The 19366-nt window shown below is 38.5% G+C and overlaps 1 protein-coding gene across 1 annotated transcript in view; it reads left to right on the forward strand.

The window, feature by feature from the left end:
* The window catches only part of THBS2 (thrombospondin 2), a 31992-nt gene extending 12842 nt beyond the window's left edge, over positions 1–19150 (forward strand). The window contains exons 9-21 of the mRNA XM_009329201.1: positions 67–240; positions 689–816; positions 923–1075; positions 2141–2359; positions 6026–6133; positions 7887–8046; positions 9510–9628; positions 10255–10489; positions 13659–13886; positions 14356–14627; positions 15588–15685; positions 17990–18129; positions 18834–19150. Of these exons, the coding sequence (XP_009327476.1) occupies positions 67–240; positions 689–816; positions 923–1075; positions 2141–2359; positions 6026–6133; positions 7887–8046; positions 9510–9628; positions 10255–10489; positions 13659–13886; positions 14356–14627; positions 15588–15685; positions 17990–18129; positions 18834–18841 (2042 nt within the window). The 3' untranslated portion in view covers positions 18842–19150. The remainder of the gene's footprint in view (positions 1–66; positions 241–688; positions 817–922; positions 1076–2140; positions 2360–6025; positions 6134–7886; positions 8047–9509; positions 9629–10254; positions 10490–13658; positions 13887–14355; positions 14628–15587; positions 15686–17989; positions 18130–18833) is intronic.
* Positions 19151–19366: the final 216 nt, after the last annotated feature.

Raw genomic sequence — 19366 nt, forward strand, 5'->3', positions numbered from 1 at the left:
TGGCACCACATGTTGTCCTCAGTATATTGCCTGTGATGCTCTTCTCTTCTCTTCTGCACATCCTAGTGAACGGTCAGTGGGGTCCTTGGTCTCCATGGTCTGCCTGCACTGTTACCTGTGGAGGAGGAATTCGTGAGAGGTCTCGCCTCTGTAACAGTCCAGAGCCACAATATGGAGGAAAGCCATGTGTGGGAGATACCAAGCAACATGATATGTGCAATAAGAAGGATTGCCCAATTGGTTGGTATTTAGTCATTCTTTATTCAGTCTGAATAATTATTATTGCTGTTATTTCTTTAATGGATAATTAAGAATTGATACTACAGAAATCTACTAGTTATACCTTTGTTTCAGGAAAGCACATTTAACTATTTTGGGTGCTGTTTAGATCAGTGGGATTTTATATATGTTCTTAATACTGACTTCTCCTGAACAAGAATGCATTTCTTAAACAGGTCTTCAGTGTGCTGCAATGTATTCAGCTGCATGTAGCAATCTGTAGTATTTTCATATTAAATTAACAGTATATTAAATGCATTTAATAACCCTAATTCTAAGGGGTTTCATATGAGTCTGTTGCATCAGATGTGATTTAAGCTAATGAACAGAGAATACCCATTTCTTAAATGAAGTGTTACATGCCTTTTATATTCCTAACTTAATTTACACTTTTATGTGTCTTTGCCAGATGGGTGTTTGTCAAATCCTTGCTTTCCTGGAGCAGAATGCAACAGTTACCCAGATGGGTCTTGGTCATGTGGGCCGTGCCCAGCAGGTTACCTTGGCAATGGTACCGTCTGTGAGGATCTTGATGAGGTATTGACTTTGTTTCCATTAACATCAGGAAATCACTGTGAAATTTTCAGTATTTGAGCATTACACAGCCATCTAATTGGTTTCTTCTTTCTTTCTTTTCCTGCAGTGTATAGCTGTGTCAGATGTTTGCTTTAAGGTGAATCAGGTCCATCGCTGTGTGAACACGAATCCAGGTTTCCACTGCTTGCCATGTCCTCCACGCTATAAAGGAAGTCAGCCCTATGGGGTAGGGCTGGAAGTTGCCAAGACGGAGAAGCAAGTAAGTTATGTTGAAGAGAATTTGATGGCTTTGAAACTGAGTAATTGTCGCCTGAAAATATCTGTAATGAAAGCATGTGATAAACTTGGGTACCAAACTAAGATAACCTGAAATAGATAACTGCTGTTCCAGGGTTTTTTTGGTTCGAGTAACAAAACACTGAATTTTGGGGTTGTTTTTTTTAAGGGTTTTATTTTCTCTAGGCATCTGCATAGTTGCACCAAATGAGTGTAAAATGCCAGGAGCAAGCATTCCCCTGCTTTGCACTCCTTTCTCTCAGGTGTATATACCTACTCTGGGGATTGGAAACTGAAGAATCAGGATCATTGTCTCCATAAATATAATGCTATTAATGTGAGTGTCATCAGACATATGTCTGAAGTTCTCACTCCCTAAATTCCATTGGGCCAACACCTATCAGTGGTGAAGGACAGAAGGATGTGGAAGTGATACTGAAGACTACGGTTTGATAGACAAGACAAAAACGTTAAAACGGATGTCATGGGATGCCTTCTCTTTGTTGCTGTTGAATCGATCTGTGGTTAGTTCAACATGTGAAGTCTAAATGTAAAAAGTCTGTGCAAGCTTCTCAGATACTGCCAATGAAAATAAGCAAAGTGATAAGAAAGAGGTAACAAAAACTTACTTGAGGGGAACATGAGACTTCATTAGGGTCTCTTTGATTTAAGAAAATAAGATAGTCCTTGCATACTGACAGGGAGAATGCTAAAGGAAAGAGGTGAGTACAGTCTACTTTTTGCTGCAGTTAATTTCTGGGGATTAATGACATCTGGAAGAAAGCAGATAGAGTTCTGAAAATGTTAATCACTTTAATTGCTTTTTGAATAATGTCCAATTTTTCCTGTGGTTTGTTTTAATTATTTTCATTGTACACAATGTCTGGAGTTGTGAACTGACAGAGCAGTATGACTTACTGACCACAATTAAAACAAAATTCCTGTCTTTAGGCATCTAAATAACTGGCCTGATTTTGACAAAGTTGAGGCACACACAGCTGGCTGCGAATATCATCAGGTTTCAGTGAGTACGCTCTATCTGTTACAGGTCTGTGAACCTGAGAATCCGTGCAAGGACAAGACACACAGCTGCCATAAGTCTGCAGAGTGCATCTATCTGGGCCATTTCAGTGATCCTATGTACAAATGTGAATGTAGGACAGGTTATGCTGGCGATGGACGCATCTGTGGTGAGGATTCAGATTTGGATGGCTGGCCTAATAATAACTTGGTCTGTGCTGCTAATGCAACATACCATTGTGTGAAGGTAAGTAAAAAAGGTTGATAAAAATGCCACTCCATAACCAAATTTTGTCTCTTTTTTCCTAAATAGTTGTGAATAACACTTTTCAGCATCAAGCTGGTGGTTGCTCTCATTAAGCTTTGACGGTTACAGGATGCTCATTTTCTAGGAGATGCTGTGAAATGTGCATTCGCTTTACACTAGATCCAGTAAGGGATTCTCAGAATGAAATCCAGAGTCCTCTGCTTTGGATTTCTTCCTACTCAGTGTACACGGAAGGTTGGGATGCTTGTGAGTAGAGTTAGCACACCAGGCAGGAGCTGCCCAAAGCACGGGTGTGGAGCACACAACTAGTGAGAACTAAACAAGAATCTCTGGGTGCAGGTGAGTATGAAATCCTACCTGAAAGGCTTGTAACAAGACACCGACAGCCACGTAAGGTCTACAGTTCTAAATACTTTCTTGAACTACCAAAACTCCTAGATGAGCTTGTAACAACAAGACACCGACAGCCACGTAAGGTCTACAGTTCTAAATACTTTCAACTACTACCCCTTCCTTTTAAAGTGTTAAGCAGGTCACACTCTCTGTGAAAACTGGATTCAGAGCCTGACATAACTTTTGGCAATAGGAACCTAAGAGAGGAATGAATGAGTAATTAGACAGAGGAGTTCTCCTAATTGCAAAAGCTGGGACCCTGAGGGTCCCAGCTCTTACCCTCCTGAGGGGAATGCCTGCCTGCCACCATTCGTTCTAGACCTGGCAGGGGAACTGTTCTCCACCCTTGCTGCTGCAGCAGTGCCATTGTAGTGAAAAATGAAACGTTACTATGCCAAGGAGAAAATAAGCATCAGGGAGTCTAAAAATGGTGGTATGTAGGTTTAGCAGTGGGTGCCCACCATGGTATGTTCCCTGGGACCTGGTTCTGTGTTCATCTGAAGCATGCTATAAGTCCTCCTCGGCTCCATAGCCTGAGGTTCTTTCCAGTGGAAGTTGCTCAAAAACGGTGAGCACGCCTGGATGTCTCATCCTGATGGAGTTACACTGCTGTGCAAAACCAGGCTGAAAGTTGTTCCAGGTCCACGAGTTTAACAATGGCCCAAATAGCTGAGGGGCGAAGGCACCCCCTGACAGGTAATTCCCTGGATCCCAGTTCTGAGTGGTGGCCTCACTGATGACTGAATGACAAGCACAATACAGAGGGGCATATGCTGTTTGCAGCAGCAAATTAAGCAACTGGGATGAAGTGAGCTTTACGTGAGCAGAAGGCATAACCAAGTGCTCAGTTTTAAACACCTACCCATGGGACCACTGACAATAGTGGATTACCTACTTGCTTTCACTACGGGATGTGCTCACGTATTTTGCTGAATCAGTCGTGGCTACAAGGTCAATGCTTTCTCTCCTAAGGTTTTGGATTTTTTTTTTCCCCCAGATGTGAAACACTTCAGTTTCTCCTTCTCCATGTTAAAGTGATCTACCTCTAAACTGTCATGAAGTTCTAGCACAATAACTGCAGATTAAATAATGAGGAGGGAAATGCAAAAATGACTGAGTTCTAGACCACTACAGTGGTTAAAAAACCAAATATGGATCAAGAGACTAGGAAAGTTTGAAATCAGGCTGTTTGAGAGAATCAGAAGTCACTGGGGTATAATCCAGTTGAAGTTGTGAATCTGACCTTTATCAGCAGAAGAATTTCAGACATTGATGGAAATGTGAGTCTGAAAGGTTGAACTTCCTCACTGTAGCTGACATCTCTTTATTGTGGATCCAGCCAATTCAGCAATTGCAGTTCATATATTCTTTTGCAGCTCCTGTCATCAGAACCTGCAATATGTTGACTCAAGATGTAATGCAAATAATTAATTTTCATTAAAAACCCAACATGCTGAACCCGTTCAGAAAAAAATTGTTTTCAAATGTTGATTCATGGTTTCTATAATACATGTGTTGTTCTAATAGACACAAGTACTTCATTTAAGGGGAAAACCCCCACAAAACCCCTTAAAAATACCAGATATTTTCAGGTCTTTATATTCATTACAAAATATCCTAGTTGAGTAATATGATTTAAAAAAAGCAAACCAAAGCTTCTTTCCTTGAGCTGATAGTGGTTGAAAATTAACTTACTGTCTAAGCAGAGCTATATAAATAAAGCAAGTAGTTGTAAATAATAATAAAAATAAAATCTTAGAAATACCTTTTAGTGTAAATTTCTTTTTCATTCACATGAAAGTAGCATTTTTTGCCATATGAATTATCATATCAATACACAACTTTGTCAATAGGTGAACCAAAGAAGCCTAGCTTCCAGTGGGCTTGTGCCTCAAGGTTGAGTTCCCAGGTGGAAGGTGTGATGTGTAATAAGGCCTCTTTCTAATATCTAATAAGAGACTTTTAGAGTGCACTAATAGGATCTCTCTCCTCTACCCCACAACCTCTTTTTGCGAAGTTTATAGGAACTTGCTACCCATGAGTTCTCCACCTTACTATTTGACTTGTATGAAATTGGACTCAAATCTATAGAGAAAAGACAGACAGACAAACATATAGATACAAGCATACAAAGTGATTGAGCAAGCTTCAACTGATTTCTTCCATCATTTCAAAAAATGGTTTTTTGTATCACTGGTAACGAGTGACATAGTCAAGGCTGTTCACAGCTGTTTGGTAAAAAAGTGCCATAAAAAATTGGGAGTTGCATTGGGGTTTTGATATTTATCATAAATTTTCCAGTTCTCTTTTTCTTAAATTATCTATACTATTAGAACCACTAAGATTGAAAACAGGGCTAGGAATCTTGCTGTAATATTTATTTTCTTAGGGCATGTGTTACAAAAAAGATACTTCTGCACTCTATTGGCAGAGGTAAATATGGAATGCGAGAAAAAGTGAGAATAACAGAATGGGGTTTTATAGATGTATTTATTCTTAGCCAGTGGTAGAATTGCAATCCATTTTTAGCCGATTTTAGTATTTTAAAAAGGAATACACGTTAAAAGTTTGGCAAACTATTTCACTTCTTATTTTTTCAGTGTAACCTAAGACTTGCTTATTAAAAATAATCATTCTTTACAAAGCTGTGATACAAAATAAAGAGATACATTTGCCTTGTATTTTCAAGGCCATGGGAGCATGGGAGTGCAAAGGTACTGTTTTGTGGAACAGTATAAAGGCATGTTTTTCGAAACCCTTTCTTACAGTGTTCCCCTTCATCGCTGTGTACTACTTCATTCCAGTAACTTTCCACATGAACAGCTATTTCTGAAGACCATCTCCTGACTTGTATCTTTATTTTTCTGGCAACCAAACCTGGTCATTTTATATGTAATCTTCAAACATACTTCATGAGTTGTCTATAAAAAGTTGATGTAAGAGTGCATGTGTGTGCATGTGGTGTGTTTGTTCTCTGCTAGATAGTTTCATCTAAAACTTACTGGAAACATCGCTTTAACAGAAGGAGAGCTGGGAAATAGAATGATTTGCAGATGCATTTCACTTACTTTACAATATGAAAGCAGCGAATGAACTACTATCTTTGGCAGCAAACAAACAGGCACTTTAAAAAGTATTTGTGATTGATTGTTCTTGTTTTATAGCCTCTGGTGTACCATATTTACTCTTCTGCCCAGGCAAGTCATTCTGCCATAATCTAAACATAATGTATTGATTATTTCTTTTGGCCAGGATAACTGTCCCCTTCTACCTAACTCTGGCCAAGAAGACTTTGATAAAGATGGCAAAGGAGATGCCTGTGATGAGGATGATGACAATGATGGTGTCGAAGATGACAAAGTAAGATGTATTTCTGTGTCTTCAGTACATTTGACCTAAACATCTGGTTTTAAGGAAGACTATTAGAATGGATGGGAGCTTTATTGTTCAGAGCTTCAGCTGAGTTATTCTGCACTGCCTTCCTGAATGATGTCTGTTGCAGAGTAAAGCTGTGTTGGGTCAAAGGAGAGTAGTACTGTGCAGGACAAAGCAGCCTGGGGAACCTGGGGCTGAATTATGTTCTCCATATCAGTTCTGGGTTCAGTTGTGTGCATGAAAACAGTTTAATGGAAGGTGGTATTGGATTTTTTATTTTGCAGTGGGAGAATGATAGGTCCATTGTATTTGAAAAGCTGGTAGATATTATATCTGAGCTATGCTGGAAACAAGTTATGATGAATAATAATAAACACAGCCAGCATCAAGGGGAAATGACGGGAGGACAGTACCTAGCCTGGTTCATACTTTCCTCCTTTAGATCTGCCCACAAGACTGAAATTCATTTACCTGCAGAGCCTAAAAGATAGGCAGTTAGTCTAAACCTGTTCTCCCTGTACATTCAGCAAAAGGACAGAGGCACCTCCGGAGTGGGATTCACCCTGCCTTTTCTGAACGTGTTTAGGATGAGTGAATTGGTTTTAGGAATTTACTGTTCCTCTTTGTTCCCTTCAGAGGAAGCTTAGGTGCTCTAGAGATTCAGATGGTTAAAGTTGGGTTAGAACTGTGTTCATGGAGCCTCTACTTAGAATACTTCAAAAACCAAAGAATCGTTTGATAAAATAATATGATTTAGTACATATATTTGAAAAATTGTAGCCAGAAGTTCAATTTCATGAGCAGTATAAAATTTTGACTTGCCTCCATATCTTGTCCTTGAGTATATAAAATGTATTTCTGAGGAATTTAAAATACTGGGCTAAAAAAAATTATTTCCTTGTAGATGGCTTTTGCTTTAGCAGAGAAAAAGTAGTTTAAAGACTTTTTCCGAATGACCTTCCTTCAGATTCCATCATGCTGATGTAGCCCTCACTCCCAGTGCTTTGGTTTGGTTTCATTCTTCTTTGCTTTCCACGCTGGGGGATGTGTGAAACATAAGAATTCTTGTTCTGGCAGACTTTCAAATTAGGGACTAAACTGAAATGAAATTTTCAGAATTCCACTAAAAGGAATGGTCTCAGGGAAAAAATATTTTGGGTCAATGAGAGTATTTCATTTTAACTTAGCTTTTTGAAACTTTTTACATTTTATTATCATATGCAATATAACACAACCCACAAAAAAGTCAATCCTTGTTTAAATTGAAAAATCAAAATATGTGGTTTAAAAGTGAGAATATTGATACTAGTTTGTTCCAAAAAAGTCAGAGTAACAATTCTATTTTTTTCCAAAAAATGTAATACGCAGCTGAAGCTGGTCTGATTTTACAACACGTTCTGATTTTTTTTAAAAACAGATGTGCCAGTGATACACTTCTGTTGAAATATGTGAGTACAGATCCAATTTAAAATGCCTGTTGCTCTCCTAGTGAAATATGGAACACATTTCACATGCCTTATATAAAAACACATAAACAGACAGTGAGCCAGGCTGTGCAGATGCCATCCTGTTACCACCAAGATCTTCAGTGTAGGTACAGCTTGTCCATTGAAAAAATAATGGATTAATATTTTGATTTTTCACTTCTGTCCAAGATGAACGGGAAGAGTTACCACTTCATAGCATGCTCTCATGAGTTGTGATTTATATTCTGAAATGTTCTATTTCTTCTTACTAGGACAATTGCCCTCTTCTGTTCAACCCTCGTCAGTTTGATTATGACAAGGATGAAGTTGGTGACCGCTGTGATAATTGCCCCTATGTGCACAATCCTGCTCAGATTGACACAGATAATAATGGGGAGGGTGACTCATGTGCTGTGGATATTGACGGAGATGGTATGCTTTCTGTTTGGAGAATTAAGTGCTGTTCCACAAGTACACTTTGCTTTATGTCCAGTAAGATGGGCTACCTGCTTTTATACATGGAATAAAATTGGGTCTAGCTGCCTAAAAATGCAGGAGAAGAAAGAGAAGACTGAGGTTCATCTGTCCTGTGTAGTATAGTTGCCCACAAAGTCCCTAAATGACTACAATGGATATTATTGAAGAATAAATCACAGCAAGTCTTTTATCGTTGTAATCTTAAAAAAAATTCTTTCCTTCGTCTGTGTTCCAAAGTAATCAGGGTCTAATATAACAGTTCTGTTGACTTTTTTTTTCCTTTTTAGGGAGGGGAAAGAACATGAGAACATCCGTGCGGTTAAGACAATATCTGTAGGAAATTAATCTGCTTTTCTATGAATGTAATGCAAAGCCCACAGCAATCCAAATACACATTTTTTATGTGTCTTAAAATATTATTAAAGATGTTTATTTCATCTACCAGTACATGCCTATATGACCCAGATTTGATCAGAATTAGGGAGGGGGAAAAGCACTTGAATGTCTTTCAAAAGTCATATCCCTGCAGCATTTCAAATTTAGGAGAATCCAGAAGTACTAGAAATTGAAGAAATCTAGTTTTGGATTTCCTTCAGTAATGTTTTAAACTTTTGGATGCTTATCTGACTTGAACTTCTGAATATTTTGAAGTCCTCTCATCCTTCTGATCATCAGGTTCTTAGTAGTACTTGTGGGAGTTTTGCATTTGAAGAAAAATGTAATCATATGTTATTGGCTCAAAGATTATGCAAATATCCAGGGACCATATAATATAGGAGGGGGTACTTGTATCCTTTCCAGACAGCTATGCCAACATATCTTATTTTTGTTTCTTTTCAACGTATTATAATTTTGAAGGAGATTGTCAGTTGTATAATAAAGTTTCCCAAGGGGGAACAGCTTCTTTTGAAAATTTGGCATGCTGTACAATAAATGATGCACATGTTCTGGTAAAATGAAATTATTTACTGCTGAGGCAGCTGAACATTAATGCAGTTGTTCCTATACAAAACTCTTCAGAAATTCCACCATGTTATAGCTGTGTGTTCTATGCCATTCCTTAAAGTATCTGGGAAGAAAATCCAAATCAAATTATTTAAAAAGAAAAATACCTCACCCTTTTATCTGTTATTCTGTGAAAAAGGGCTAAATTCTTAAGACATAATCAGCCCTTACTCTAGCAAAACCCCTTAGTAAAATACATATAGAAGTCTATCATAGCAAGAAAAGTGGAACTGATACCATATTTTTTTCTAATATTAGTGTTTTCACTATTTCATGTTGTAGCAATCAGAAAGCCTATGAGCCCCTTCAGAGCCTTGCTTCTTTACTGGTGACTCCTGCAGTCTGTGGCTGGCTGTGCTGGATGCTGAATCATTCTGATTTCTTCAATCTTTTGTTGTTTTTTTTCCTCATAGACATTTTTAATGAACGAGATAATTGTCCTTACGTCTATAACACAGACCAGAGTGATACAGATGGTGATGGAGTTGGTGATCAGTGTGATAATTGCCCATTGATGCATAATCCAGACCAGGTAAGTGTTAGAGACGGTTTCCTTAATGGTAATGTCAGAACAAGGGCAGAGAAAAGAACACAGGAATTGCTATCAGTCCCTGTTTGCTGTAGAGCTGAAGAGGTGGATATGTATTGCTCATTTTCACATCTCAGGTTGTCAGATCTCCTTGTATCAGATGAAAGGAAAGTAGAGTGATGATGCCTTTAATCCATCTTCAAGGCTTTGGTGAACTGTTTCCTTCCCCTGTGGCAAGTGAGAACAGCCTCAGGGCTGCATGTGGTATGCCTGAGTTTGTTGGTCCATGCACAGATAAGTAATGTCAAGCATACAGAAGCAATCAGAAAATGTGCTTCCCAGACTGCAACTCCCCTGTGATCTCTAGAATGAGAGCAATGAAGATCGCGGCCAAAAACCTGCCCTAGAAATGTCTTGGCGACCAGATCTTACGCACTGGTGGCAGAATAAGTAGCTATACTAGTTTGAAGTTAACGTTTCTGCTTTAAGCACGGTTGTCATCATGATATCACTTGTCTTCAGAGAAGTACTTGAAGAGAAATGTTGAGAAATTAAGTACCAGGCTATCCATACTTTTGTGTTTGGTAACAATAATAAATTTACTTCTTTTTGATTTTTTTTTTTGGTAGACTGATACAGATAATGACCTTGTTGGTGACCAGTGTGACAACAATGAGGACATAGATGAAGATGGCCACCAGAACAACCAAGATAACTGCCCTTACATCCCCAATGCTAACCAGGCTGATCATGATAAAGACGGTAAAGGAGATGCCTGTGATCCCGATGATGACAATGATGGTGTCCCAGACGACAGGGACAATTGTCGCCTCAGATACAACCCTGAGCAGGAGGACACTGATGGTAAGAACAACGTCATCTGAATTTTGTTTAGTTCTTAGTATCCAGTTCTGATCTTGGAGTATCAGTATGTCGTGAAGAGAAAAACTTCAGATCAAACTGAGCTGCTTTTGACATTTGAGACACTGTGGAATTCAGTGGAACTGCACTGGTCAGTTTGGTCCAGAGTTAGAGCGTTGGGAAACCCCTTTGACAGGGACTCAAACACGCACATACTTATTTCTAGAACACCTTTAAGAAATTAAAAAAAAAACCCACACCAGATTATTTTTTTATATATATATATTTCTGATTTTCACTTTGAATTGGGAAATTCAAAGTGAAAAAACTTTGGGAAGATATTTCAAATAGCTTGAATTTCAGGCGTCTTGAAAATGAAAAATGAGCTGCTTTGCTTTCAAAACAAGTTGTCTTCTGAAAATTAAAATGGAAAAAAAATATGGTTTAGTGCTGTTTTATTTTTAAAAACAGACTATTTCTCCAGGTTTTTTAAGTCTAAAATTATTGTTAATTTTTAATTATTTTTGTAAGAAAAAGATTTCTGAGTAGCTTTTCTCAAATTTGCTTTATAGGTAGCTTTAAATATGTCTTGATGATGTGCATGTCACAATTTAAGAAATGGATACATAATTGTTCTTTTCTCCAATTCTGTGGTAAAATGTTGCTGATCACTCTCGAACAGTCCTTCTCTATGTTTGACAGTAGTATTTCAATAATGAAATAGTGATAGTTTCACAATCATAAATGTAATTTAGTAAAAATATATATGATCCTTTGAAAACCACCGTAATACGTCTCCGAGTAATCGCCCTTCCAATAAATACAGGTGAGCAATTTCTGTTCTGAGTTATACAGCTTGCTGGAGTCATTCCATGGTTATGTTCGTGAAATTGAAGGCAGCATTTAGTGCCTACACAATACGGTTTTATGTACATTTAGAAAGATAAAATCCTGAGCCCTGACTGATTTCCTGGTAAGACAACTGCTTGCAGTAGGAAGTTTCTGGTTGGTAGTCGGTAGTAGTTCTTAAATTACTTAACCCTTCAGTCCAATGATATAATGGGAATATTTCCGTACTTGCCAATCTCTGGAATAGCCCTTTAATTTCAGAAATATTCCAGAATAAAGGTGGCCCCAAATTGGGTTAGTGTGCTGTAGTCAGCTGTCACCTGGATCTTGCAAGAGAGACTACATTTGTGTGTGGAGTAAGTATTCACAAAAAGAGTAAATTTAAACAGTTTAACCAGCTCATCACTATCATTAGTGGCAGGTCCAACAGAAATCTTGGAAAAGTGATAAATAAAGCCAAAAGATGCTCCTATGCTCTTGAAGATGTGAGCTGTAGCATATAAAGATGAGGCCCTGGAGAGGGCTGTTGGATGTGGCTGGGTAAACAAACGCTTTCTAACTTTCCTTGACAGAGAATCAACGTTTTCAGCAGCAGCTCAGTACCAAATGAACGTCAGCAGGACTTTCAGTGAATAATTAGATTCTCCTGTGACTCAAGAATTACCTCTTTGATATTGGCAAAGGGAATAAAATTGGAAATTCATTCTCTTTTCTCCAATAAGTACTAAGACAAACAGGTGCAGGAGCACACAGCTGGTCAGGATTTGGAGTTCTCCATGGCCGATTGCCAGGGTGGAAAATGGGACCATTTTACCACATATCTGAACTGCAGAAAGTCTTTGAGATATTAGATGCTTCAGCTTTCTCTAACTGCTTTTTTTTTTTTTGGCTGTTGCCTAAAACTCATTCTGCTTTCTCTCTGAAAGCTTCATACTTGATAATGCTGTGCTGGTTAGGCACAGTAATGCAGGTTTCCATTTGTCTGTGAAGCATCTAGTAGTAGGTCAGTAATGAATGAGCTGGATCATTGCTATTTCCCAGTGTGTTAATTCCCATGTTCTTAGAGCAGTCACAAACACATAAATTAAAAAAAAAAGTGTTTTTAATTTTTTAATTTTTTAGTTTTTTAATTTAAGTGTTCTTAATTTAAAGATGCTCAGCTATATGAAGATAGAAACAAATTAGCTGGCAGTTCTGGTTTTACATTGTAATATCCAGTGGTTTCTGTTGTAAACGTCAGAGCCATTTGTGAATTTGTTTCCATACTTGTCTAGCCAAGTTTTTCTACTTTATTTTCAAGTGTTTGTACTATTGTATGCCACTGAATAACAGTGGCATTGGCAATGAGATTATTTTTTTTTAGATGCCTCCTTTCACCACCTGCTATTCAAGGTAAGTCACATCTTCTGGTTTCCACCAATATTATGGGTAAACTAAGAAAGGAAATAGTTTTTTATTTTTTTTAAATATTGAGCATAGTAAAAGTGTTGAGCAGCAGCACAACTGTAGCTGAGCTGTACAGATGTATTTTTAGGTTCTCTAAAAAGCTTCTTGCAATTCATATAACAAAACTTAGTATTTCCATTCTTCCAAGGCTAGTCCTGTTTCATACAGTGCTGCTTTCTTTTTTCTTACATTTTTCTGAAGCGCTACATTTTTTATAAGACAAATTGTTCTACCCACAAGTGAAAGAGTGACTGAGCATGTATGCATATTTTACTGCAATACTGTCCCCTCTTTCTTTTGACATAGATGTGACATTTCTGCAATCTGAAGCACCTTAGGTGGATTGTTGCTGAAGGAATCTTGAGACAGAGATAAGAGTCTGGAAAAAAGTTTGATATCTTCAATTTTATATAAGGATTTAGTAATGTGTAGGAAGATTAAGATTTTAACACTATTGTTTGAATTCATTTACACTGCACATATTAAAATGTGGCATTGTATCCGCATCTGGGACGAATAAAACTGAAAATGTAATACAAGCATTAATGAATTACATTGACATAGCAAACTTCCAAGTTTTTGCACCCCAATTCTAAAGCAGCGTATAGACTGGGACCAGATTGATCACTGTCATAAACCACTGACAGGACAGTTTTATTAACAACGATTTTGGCCCTGATCTGGGTTCAGTACCAGCAACACTTCAAATGGACTTTCAGAGAATGAAGCTTTCTTTGGAGTCATCTGGAGCATTCTTTGAGAAACAAGAGAATAACATACTCATATGCATCACAAATTTCTTCCATCAGTGGGAGAGCTGTTAGGAAGGCTGGATAAATTGCTAACAATTGCTTTTGCTTATTCACATTACTTATAGGTGATGGCAGAGGTGATATTTGCAAAGATGACTTTGACAATGACAATGTCCCAGATATTTATGATGTGTGCCCTGAAAACAATGCCATCAGTGAAACTGATTTCAGAAAATTCCAGATGGTCCCCCTGGACCCCAAGGGAACAGCTCAGATTGATCCCAACTGGGTTATTCGCCACCAAGGCAAGGAACTGGTGCAGACTGCCAACTCTGATCCTGGAATAGCTGTAGGTGAGTATCAGATGTCAGCCATCGTCTTTGGAAAAGTAACCAGTGATCTGGTGATAAGGAAAGGAAAAAAAAAAGTAGATAAGCGCACCTTTTTGGTGCTGCAAGGTTTGGACTGACACACGGGGGCAGCGTATATGCCCAAAGGAAAAACAGCTTAATGCTGTTTGCCTTTGTTGACCATTCATCTCATCACTGACTGTAACACACATAAAATACCCAGTTGAAGAACTTGATATAAGTATAGTGCCTGCTGTCTTCAACACCCCTTGTAAACAACTTACTTGTCTCCAGAAGCCTCCACACGATAGGTAGGCAAGTGTAATTACCTCCTCTCCTACAGGTAGGGAAACCGAAAAAGATGATAGTTTACAACTCCTGGAAAAACTCAGGATAGAGCTGGGACTCTTGAGTGTGGGCGGCCGGACCCAGCAGTGTAACTGGATGGTTTGTCTCTTTTGTCCTCTCCCAGGCTACGATGAGTTCAGCTCCGTTGACTTCAGTGGGACGTTCTATGTTAACACAGACCGCGATGATGACTATGCTGGCTTTGTGTTTGGCTACCAGTCCAGCAGTCGGTTTTATGTTCTGATGTGGAAGCAGGTCACTCAGACCTACTGGGAGGACAAACCCACCAGGGCTTACGGCTATTCTGGTGTATCGCTCAAAGTAGTGAATTCAACAACCGGTGCCGGTGAACACTTGAGAAATGCTCTCTGGCACACAGGAAACACCCCTGGACAGGTGAGAGATTTAAGACTTCAGGCCAACGATGCATGACGAATATTTTAAAAAGAAGGGAGGTGTCTCGAAAAGAATTTCCTTTAACACCTCAATTTTTGCAGATGTTTATCAGCTTTTCTTCAATTCCCATATTACTAGTATCAATAATAACATTTGCATTGTGTTTCAAAGAAAACATTACACGTCTAAAAAATTATGAAAGGAAAAAATTACATGTATAAAAAGGAAGATGTGGTGTGGTCCAAAGAAAAAGGAGTGAGAGGTCTCAGTTATCCACAAATCCTTTGTGACCTCTGTATTGGCACTTGCTTCTTCAGCATTCCAGCTTGTTTGAATTATATGTGGTTTAGAGTTCAGTAACCAGTGACAGCCAAAGAGAAAAGAAATGAAAACAAAGAGGGAAAAACTGCTGCTGTTCCAAATAAGGCCCAGCCATGGAAGAAACTTGTGCCTTTTGGAAATGAAGTTAGTGGGGCTTCGCATGTGGATAGGAATTTTGCACTTCGGAGCTCCTTGCAGGAACAAGACCTTGACTGAGTGCGAGAGATTCCAAGGAGCAGGACACAGGCAGTAATATCTGTGCAAGCTGCAGTCCCTCTCCTTCAGTGGAGCCAGTCACACAGATAGGAAAAGTAGCATCGACTCTGGCAGCGTGGGTGTGTATGTGCGAACAGGGGCAGGACTTCCTAAGGGGAGTCGGGTTTGGTGCTGTAATGCTCTTCAGTGACTGCAGCTGTGGAACTAACAGGTGAGTAACTGATCAATAATTTAAGACAGGAATTTTCATTACTTTCACCCTATAGAAGAGGTCTGCTGATCATACCATCAAATGTTAAACACTATTTTCAGTTTCATGCTCTGCAGCAAATAAGCTTTGGCTGCATGTACAGTTACTATAGTGGATGTACAGTTACTGGAGCACAGTCTGTTTCTAATAAGGCATTTGTATTCCTACTCTAGGTGCGTACTTTGTGGCATGATCCCAAGAACATTGGCTGGAAAGATTATACTGCTTACAGGTGGCATTTGATTCATAGGCCTAAAACGGGATTAATAAAGTAAGAAGTGTTTCTGCACCTCTATATTTTCTGGTAGCAAAACTTTTGTCTCTGTTGATATAAGAGCTATGTTATCAGTTTCTTTGTTAGTTCTGATAATGATGATACTTGTGTGACAGTTTATTCCAATATTTTGAGGACATTTTGTAATCTTTAGAATAAGTTATTTTCCTTTTCAGATGTATTTAATTTAGTCTGGATGGTTCAATATTTACATCAGCTAAATATTCTTAAAGTAAAGAAAAAAATAAAATTATTTCTCAATAGCTCTTCTGTAAAGGGACCAAAAATTCCTGAGGAAAACTCAAAGCAAGATTAGAGCATGAGATTCCTCCCCAGCCCATGGAATCTGAATGAATGAAATTAATTAGAAACATCAGAATTGCCACAGGGAAGTAGGCCAACGGCCTGTCTGCTTCAGCATCCTGTCTCCCATAGTGGCTTATACGAGATACTGCAGAAGTAGCCATGAGCACATCTGTAATGCACACAACAAGGAGCTATGGCATATGACTTTCCTTAGAGTCCAGCTGTTTATCTGATGTTCCAAAGAAGGAGCATTAACTGTCCATGTCGATTTTATCTTCTACTAACTACTGTAACTGTAAAGGACGTTTTTCATGGGACAGAGTGTGACCTTACCTCTTAATGTCTTGTTTGTGCTTATGAGCAGGGGAGTTTCATTTAGCTGTGAAAGACAAAGGGTAGAAAAATTTGGATAGACTAAGTTATCTGTTTCTTGGAAAGAAAAGAGTTTCTTTATGCATCGAAGTATTGCAGTGCAAAGCATTGACTGATACAGGTCAAAAGGAAACTTGAGTTTTTCATTCATGTTGCTGTTACCTGTATCTTCCTTTGCAGAATCTACTTAGTGTCAGACAAAGGATGTTTCAACTGGTATCCCATTAGGTTAATCTAGCATGACAAATTCTATGGTCCAGGGCATTAAATTTCTTCATTCTTTAGGGTGTTTTTATAGGAAATCAATAAATAAAATCAATTATTTCACTCATATAGTCATTAAATCGTTTTACTTGTACAGAAATAGCAATTTGGTATTAACATGATTAGAACTGCGTAATTTTTTTTGTTGGGATGAATAATTTATTCAACTCTTCCCATGTGTTTTGCGGTCTTGAAATTTTGATAATTCCATTAAATAGGGTTACATGAACACGAAAACCTGTCATTCTTTTTGCTGTTCTTTTTACAATCCATTAAATACTGTTTTCAGGGAGCAGTTTCATACTTGTCTTCGGGCACCTTTCAGAAAACAAAACACTTCAAGGTGGAGCAAGGGCTGGACATGCCTTTCCGCCTAAGTAGAAATCTGTCCCTAACCCTCGAGTTACAGGAAGTTGCTCAAGTGTGTTCATCCTCATGTGAAGCCATCCTGCTTTGTATAAATAATGCATTGTCAGTTGAAGCAGGACCATAATCCCTTCCTCCAGACACTGCTCTAATTAACAGACTATAGAGTCACTTCTCATTTGGCCCAAAGGCTATTTTAAGAGACTGAGAGCCGAAGAACCTTGACTATCTCAGGGTCTCCCATGAGAAGTGGAGAATCCAAGTTCAAGGAACTGCAGTCTGTCTGATGGAGAAAGAAAATGAAGAGATGTCTTTAGAGGTCTTTTGGCTCCAGCGTGGATGCCTGAAACACTACCAGACAAACCCCCAAAAAACAAAAAAAAAAACCCACCAAAAAACCCAAGTTCTCGTTATTTTCCAATTTACTATTAGTCTAGCTGTTTGCATCCAAATCCTTCCAGCTTTCATTAAGCTCTTAAAATGTCTGAAATTGAGATTCAGCATGTCTCCAATTAATGTTTTGTTTGACTCTAAAGGGATGGTTCTTCTAATTTCTGATGTTGGCCCTTGCACCTAAAAATAAATAAATCAGTCGTTCACACAGCTGTAAAGACGACTTTGCTAAGTGATGTGGCAAAGTCTTGTGCTAACCTCTGAGTTCACAGGGACAGGGGCTTATCAATGAATGCTAGTACATGACATAGTTCATTCCAGGAGACATGACTGTTCTAAATAAAGAATTGGGAAATCTTTTGCAGATGGTGTGCATAAAATTACTTATGGAACAGCTCCACTGCTTCTGATTAATGTGTTATGGCTGCCAGCCAGGTGGGCGTGAGATAGAGATGAGAAGCGATTCTTACAATGAAGTTGGGTTGTCTGGTGCCTTGTTAAAATTAATTCTGTTTCAGTTCTTGAGAACCGTTGCCAGCCCTTAGCACTGGACACTGCATTATCCTCCTTGTCTAATTTAAATTATGTTCTTCTTTACAGAGTTTTAGTGTACGAAGGGAAACAAGTCATGGTGGATTCTGGACCGATCTATGATACAACCTTTGCTGGTGGACGATTAGGTCTTTTTGTCTTCTCTCAAGAGATGGTCTATTTCTCTGACCTCAAATACGAATGCAGAGGTTAGTTACAGAAAATGTCTGGAAAATGCTGAAGCCTTTGATAACCTGTGGAGCAAGCATGAAATATGGAAATGAAAAGTATCCTCTAGTTACTGAAAGCAATCTGTAATATCATAGCATGGAGTAAACCTTGATTTGTTGAAATACCATGAATGCCCTTTGCCCCTATAGTAATCTCAATTTGAATAATAAAACCCAGATGTTTAATACTACCCACCTGGAAAAAATGAGATCGAAATGTCTGAGCGAGATACGCGCTTAGAATTCTCTCTGTATATCCACGTTCCTTTGTAGGCTATTTCAGTGTGTCCTGCGGGCAGAGAGCTACTTCTGGATCACCCCTCTTTCAAGAGGCATGAAGGAGAGCGCAGATATTTTTAATGAAGCATGTCTGTCTATAGTGCGTGTAGTCATATAGTATATGTTTTGAAATACAGAAAATGCTTTCCCAGGTTTTCTTATATATGATTTTTTTATATACAATTAGATACACGGGGACACATACACATGTGTGTGTGTCTCTATCTATATAGGCAGATACCTATTTTTATATAAATGTCCTCACATTTGTAGGAGAATGCAGAACAGGAAACATTGTGCTGCACCCTTATACTATATCACGATGGATGATTGTTCTTGTGTGACTGACTTCCTAACCAAATAAAACAACCACAATTAATATCTTTTTTCCCCATTTCTTTCAGATGCTTGAGCAATGGTTGCTGCATTACCAGCAAAGTACTGTAAATGCTATGCAACCTGGACACCTCAGTACATCCTGGTACTCCCAGTTTCTATTTTTGTGTACCTCCTGTCCTCTGTCCTCGTGCTCCACTCACCAGGTACTTCCCTGCTGCCAGGAGTGCCTCAGCCATCCCTCCACCCAAGTGCCTTCTCACAGCCAGGACTAATGAAGCCTAAACGTGAGCATCCGACCCACCACTGAAGCAAAAGCAGATTGATAACATTAGAACACTTTTGTAGAGTGAAAACTTAGCAAAACATGTTTGTTTGTTTTATTTGTCTTTTTTAAGGCATGACGTTTACATATAAAAATGTAATTACTTAATGTATTTATATATATATGGAGAAAAAGAGGGGGGTGATGATTATCAGTCATTGTCTTTACGTGAGGAAAAATGTGTTTGAATAACTTTTTAGGTGTATGGTTGACACTTCCTTGCTCTGGTCAGGACTGGAGTTCAGTAACACAAAGCCTCTGGGTCTAATTTTAGCA

The sequence above is a fragment of the Pygoscelis adeliae genome, unplaced genomic scaffold (assembly GCF_000699105.1).
Source record: "Pygoscelis adeliae isolate BGI_AS28 unplaced genomic scaffold, ASM69910v1 Scaffold77, whole genome shotgun sequence".
Classification (NCBI taxonomy): domain Eukaryota; kingdom Metazoa; phylum Chordata; class Aves; order Sphenisciformes; family Spheniscidae; genus Pygoscelis; species Pygoscelis adeliae.